Source organism: Olea europaea, chromosome 16 (assembly GCF_002742605.1).
Source record: "Olea europaea var. sylvestris chromosome 16, O_europaea_v1, whole genome shotgun sequence".
Classification (NCBI taxonomy): domain Eukaryota; kingdom Viridiplantae; phylum Streptophyta; class Magnoliopsida; order Lamiales; family Oleaceae; genus Olea; species Olea europaea.
In genome coordinates this window covers 8247147-8253333 of record NC_036252.1, presented here as the reverse complement: position 1 = coordinate 8253333, position 6187 = coordinate 8247147, and the positions used below count along the sequence as shown (strand labels likewise).

Sequence of the window (6187 nt, the reverse complement as noted above, 5' to 3'; positions counted from 1 at the left end):
GATGAAAAAGTGAAAAGTTGATTATGACATCTGAATTTTTAAACAAATTTTGATTGAAAATAAGATGCTACTCTAGTGACATCAACGAGAAATGTTGGGAGCCATAAGCCATGTCACTTTTACAGTGGAAAATCCCACAAAAGATAGATATTCTAATATTTTATTATTTTTATAATATTGACTTTTATTATAAAATTATTTCTAAATATCTCTTCTTTTTGAACCTTTTTTGCTCACGAAGCTTAGAGCACAATGCCTTTCTAGTAATACTGTCGAGCACTTGAGATTAAAGAGATCGGACACCCTGTTGAAAAACAAGTAGCTTTTATTAAAAGAAAAAGAAAAAAAATTAAAATATTTTGTACTTGTATGATGTCTAATTTTTGCAAAAACCTACTTGTAGTTACATGGATAGAAGAGTGTATCAATATTGTTTATTTATAGCATCTTCAATCGTGGCGTAAAAAGTGATCAAAAACTTATTTAATGAAGAGATGCAATGAATTTTTTTTTACATAAAATATTTAAAAAATAAAATAAAATTGAATTATGTATTTTTTTACATACACGAGAGACAACAAATGAATTTAGATCTTTTTATTGGAGCAAAATTTGAATTTAAATATATCAAAATATAAACGAAGATGCAAAAGGGATTTTTGAGATACCAATTCATACTACTATTGAAGACACTCTTATATAAATATTTATAAAACCATTATCATAAGGGCGGCTGACCCTCTAAATTTGAAAAGTACTTAGTATATACACGAATACATGTTTTACCGCTCGTGCCGACCCATCAATTCCTTTGAATTTTGTTATTGCATATTTACTCTCCAGATGCGGTACTTAATGCATCAGTTACAACACTGCATGTTATAATCATTATTAACATTTATGTTGTTATACACAACTTAACTACATATGATATAATAATTAAAATAGATTTCATTTTAGTCATCGATTTTTTTCCCTTGGGAAAAGCCCCCTGTCGAAGGCCACATTGACCTTGGACAGACAAGTGCGCCATTTGGCGCCCCGGACGTCAAGTAGGTCCCTTTTTCCTTTCCCTTTTGTTTAAATTTCATTTTATTAGTCACTGAGCTAGCTATATTCGTAATTAGTATCTTTTTCCTACAACATAAATTAGTTTAGTTTTTTGTTGGAGCTGCTCCTGCTTCTAGGAAAAATCACAAGACCAAGGTGGAATGACAGGACAACAAAATAAGAAAAAACGAAAGTGCTTAGCTGGGAACACGTGCGAAAGAGTTGGTTCACGTGCATCGGGGAACCAAAGGTTGTAGCTGTACCGGCAATCTTGCCCGGTTGACTACAGACATACACGGTCCTCAGTTCACTGGCACCTGTCCCACCCGTCCCACACGCGTGCCTCCGCCGGCTAACGACACCCGCCACCCTTAGGAGCAGTAGTCAGACTGTTCTTCCTGACCTCCATGGCCCCCCCGAAAGAAAGTAGAAAGGGCAAAAAAGCAGTAACCCAGTTACTTCTCCTGACTCACTGACCCGGAGCCACCCACCAGAAGGGAAGAGTAAAAAGGAAAAAAAGAGATTAATGCTAACGTGTGATGGATAAAACAGATTCCTTGTGCACCAATTGTATGATACAGAATGACATAATTGGTCCCTACTTAATCAACATCGTTTTCTTGTGGAGGTGGGTCCACTGCTGACTACTCGAGACCACCCACTACTGTCGATAGTAATAAAAACATTTTTTTTGGGGCACGAATAATTAAGGTTGGAGAGACAACCTGGCCCATTCACACTAGTCTGTTCATCTTTGACCTTTGACTCGCCCAACAGTGACCAGTAAAATCCAAAACGAAAACAAATAACGTCTATTTGGTGGTTCAAATAAATAGTTGTATTTGTACTGTTGTGCGAATTCTTGTGTGGGTGCGGCTACTCCTATCGATGGATATTTGGTATTGGTGAAGGCCCCAAATGTTTGTCACGGTAGGCTCTAACAACGAAATAAATAAGATAGAATTTGTTGGATTATGTTTTATCAATTATTTAATATTTGAAAAAGTAGAAATTTAACAAAACAAAATAAAAATCAAATTGTAAAGACTCACGTCTCCATGCTCGATTATCAATCGATCTCAATTCTCACAAATTTATATCGTTTCTAATATTTGAACTCAAGATCTCTACTTATGAAATAATTAAATCTTAGATACGTGATATAAATTCTTAAGAAACAGAGATATTCTTCCATAATGGATATTACATATGACATTATAATTTGAAGACAGAAATTCGAACTTTTACACAAATAAAATAGTCATGATTTTTATAATGACTTTCTTTACTAACAAAATATTTATATGTTATTAGATAGTAGATTTATATTTGCTTTTAAGAAAAATAATTTTTTTTTTTTTTAAACACAATCAATTTTTTTAGTTTTGTTTGCTATGAATCATATAAATAATTTGATAATTGTCTAATTGATTAATGTAAGTTGCATTTCTTATACATGAGATTCATACTATTATATATAAGAGATTACATCATTTTGAAGGAACGTTTTATTCGTTAGTAGAGTCGACAACTTACGTTAATTACTACTTTCTTAATTTATGTTCTCCTAAGTTTTTCAAGGGCTATCTGGAGTGTTAACTTGGTAAAGAAACATGTAAAATGTTATTAGAACGGATTCAAGATTGTTTACGATTAACGAATTTGATCATAAAAAATGTTTTATTAAAATTTTTCAGATATCCTGAAATTAAACTCCTTTTCAATTACTAATTTTACCACATTTTCAAAACTACAATGATTTATGAATTTTCAAACAATAAGTTCTCATCCCTACAAAATCTCAATTAAGATAATATTGTCAAAGAAAACCTAGAATTTTGTGTAGTTCGGACAACAAGATTGGGTGAGCTGTTTTTGTTCACAGGTATTGCCTGGAATCTTCTTGGCCAATCCACACTAAATTCATCCAACTGGCCAGTAAGGTGACCATCTTGAATTCCTTCAATGGCATAGTCTTCAAGTTTGAACCTTATTGAATTCCACTTTGAAATATGCACCTACGCATAAATGTTACAACTTAACTACACTTATTAATGAACACTCAATGCTCACCCATATTTCTGCCATCTTGGCTCTTGCACATCCTCTGAATTAGAGGTGGATATTAATCTCGAAATCGAACAAATCAATTAGTCCAAACTGACCTCATTGATCGGGGTTGTTTTTTTTTTCCCCAACTGTTCAATTAGCAATCGATTTTTTAAGGCAATTCTTCTTTGATAGAATTGATTTGAGGGTTGCTTTACCAAACCTTATCAACACAGTCTAATACAACTCAAACCAGAATGATTTATATACATTAATTTATAATAATAAGATAAAATGAACAATTATTACTAACAACTAGAAATAACAAAAAAATTAAAATTCTAATTCTAGCTAACAAAACAATTGGTCTATCTTTCCCTTATTGTCTGATACTCTTCCCTACACAAACGCTCGTCTTTCTCAAGTCTCGACATTGTGAAATCGTATTGGATGCTGAATTACAGTTAACGACCGATAAAGCCATAGTAAAACACATATTTCGTTTTCATTGTTTGTTTTTCGCGCCTCCAAAAGTCAGATCAAACTAATCAAGTCAATGAAGTTTCATGCGAAAAATATAAAAAGGCAAAACTTTTGCTAATTCACCGGCAAACCTAGTGAACCAAAAATGATTTTAATGGTTTTGCTAGTTTTTTTTTTTAATAAATTTATTTGTATAATTTTTTGTTCCCTATTCAACTTGTCATCTTCTTCAGGCAAGTGATCAAACTAAATCGAGTATTTTTCCTTTTTCTCGAAGGTCCGAACGAGTTTTGAAACAAGAATGGTGTCATTGGTGTGTCGAAAAATAAAGAATAAATCTATCATTATCAATAATTATGAAACATTAATTAGCCCAACTAACCTCAAATCAAGTAATAAACAAACAGGATGATATTAATTCACACTGATGTAAACATGAGTTAGATTTCAGCATGATAGTGGGTCCCAGTTCCTCTCCAGTCCTTATACATCTTTGACCAAACCAGTATCTAACACACAAACCAACCATGGTTAAATCCTTAACCCAAGGACATAAACACACGTGTGGGGAATAGCAGCAGTAGTACATGTTCACAGAGAAGAATTCCCTGCCTGTGTCCCTTTGTTCCATTTCGTATATAACCCATCACTCCCAGAGCAAACCGAAAGAGAATTTGCAGTTCCTCCTCCTCTCTTCTATACACTCTCTTTCTAGTTCTTTATTCATATATATACATATAGAGTTATACAAACAAAAAGATTACAGATCATATTAATTGGGGAAGAATATAACATGCCTGGGAGTTTGGAGCCATTGGATGTGGGTGTGCAGATCCCATACCACTTTCGTTGCCCGATTTCGCTTGAGCTGATGCGTGATCCGGTGACTGTTTGTACGGGCCAGACGTATGATCGGACCAGTATTGAGTCGTGGGTGGCTACCGGAAATACAACGTGCCCGGTTACACGCTCGCCGTTGACGGATTTCACTCTCATTCCAAATCATACTCTCCGGCGGCTGATTCAGGACTGGTGCGTTGCAAACCAGTCTTTTGGTGTTGAGAGAATTCCTACCCCAAAACAGCCTGCGGATCCAACAATGGTGAGGAATTTGTTGAATAAGGCATCTTCTGGGTCGACGCCGTTTGGCTTGAGATTGTCGGCTTTGAGGAGACTTAGGGGACTCGCGCGTGACTCCGATAAGAATCGATCCGTTATTGCGGCGAATAATGCACGTGAGATTCTTCTCGCTATTGCGTTTTCCGATTTGGATTCGGATTCGAATTTTTCCGAATTGAGCCACGAGTCTGTTGCGATTTTGTCCCTGTTTTCGCTTTCGGAGCCAGAGTGTATGTTTGTGGCAGCCGATTCCAACCGAGTTGCATACCTTGTAAATCTACTGTTTCATTCTTCTGTTGAAGTCCGAGTCAACTCGGCGGCATTGATTGAGATTGTTATCGCCGGAATAAGGTCCTCGGATCTCCGAGCACAAATCAGTAATGCTCACGGAGTATTCGAGGGTATCGTCGGAATATTGAACTTTCCGTTAGCATATCCAAGGGCATTGAAAATAGGAATCAAGGCACTGTTCGCCTTGTGCTTGGTGAAGCAGCACCGGCATAAGGCGGTGGCAGCGGGAGCGGTAGAGGCACTGATTGACCGCCTGGCAGAATTCGAGAAATGCGATTCCGAGAGAGCACTTGCCTCAGTTGAATTACTCTGCCGGATTCCTTCAGGTTGCGCCGCATTTGCAGCCCATTCGCTTACAGTACCAATTCTGGTAAAAATCATTCTAAAGATCTCCGACCGAGCAACCGAGTACGCAGCCGGGGCATTGCTCTCGCTCTGTTCTGCCTCCGAGTTGACACAGCATGAAGCGGTGGCCGCCGGGGTGTTGACTAAGCTGCTATTGCTTGTTCAGAGTGATTGTACAGAGAGAGCAAAGCGTAAAGCGCAAATGCTCCTGAAATTGCTGCGGGACTCATGGCCGGAGGACTCAACTGCAAATTCGGATGATTTTGCGTGCAGCGACGTCGTTCCGTTTTGATTTTGTCCTTCCTCAATTGAAACTCTATTTTTGTTGCAAGGGTAAAATGGTAAAAAGAAAGGGAAATAGGTGACATGAGGGTCATGATTTGGGTACATAAACAATTGTAGTGTTGCATGTATTCTTGTAAGAATTTTTTGTTTTGGATAGAACTTTTGTTAAATGATGAAAAAAAAAAAAATCCCCAGGTTTTTGCTCTATGTTATGTTTCATTTTTAGTGGTATAGGATTGGAAATGTATAACAAGAGTTAAGTTTATCGAACATGCATATGGATACATAATCTAGTGACTTGTATATAAACACAAGTTTTTTGTTTCCTTGAAAGTGTATAATAAAAGTTATGTTTACTGAACGTGCATGTAGATATATAATCTAATCGATTTTTTCTTAACACAAATTTAACTTTTCCGTCGGATTGTCTCATTAATTGGCTTCTATAAAACTAGAGTTGAGACATCTCTTTTAGTTAAAAATTTCGTACGCTATAAAAATCTTGAAATAAATACTAATATTAGAAAATAAATTATCATTTTCTTACAAATAAAATGTGCTTTCC

The 6187-nt window shown here is 36.1% G+C and overlaps 1 protein-coding gene across 1 annotated transcript; it reads left to right on the top strand.

Moving 5' to 3' along the window:
• Nucleotides 1-4161: 4161 nt before the first annotated feature.
• LOC111412000 (U-box domain-containing protein 26-like) lies at nucleotides 4162-5948 on the top strand. The gene has a single exon (XM_023042717.1). It carries the CDS (start codon nucleotides 4376-4378, stop codon nucleotides 5627-5629), a length of 1254 nt encoding a protein of 417 aa, XP_022898485.1. The 5' UTR covers nucleotides 4162-4375; the 3' UTR covers nucleotides 5630-5948.
• Nucleotides 5949-6187: the final 239 nt, after the last annotated feature.

What these genes read in the sequence shown, in the direction of transcription:
- LOC111412000 (XM_023042717.1), top strand. Translation starts at nt 4,376, where the DNA reads ATGCCTGGGAGTTTGGAGCCATTGGATGTGGGTGTGCAGATCCCATAC.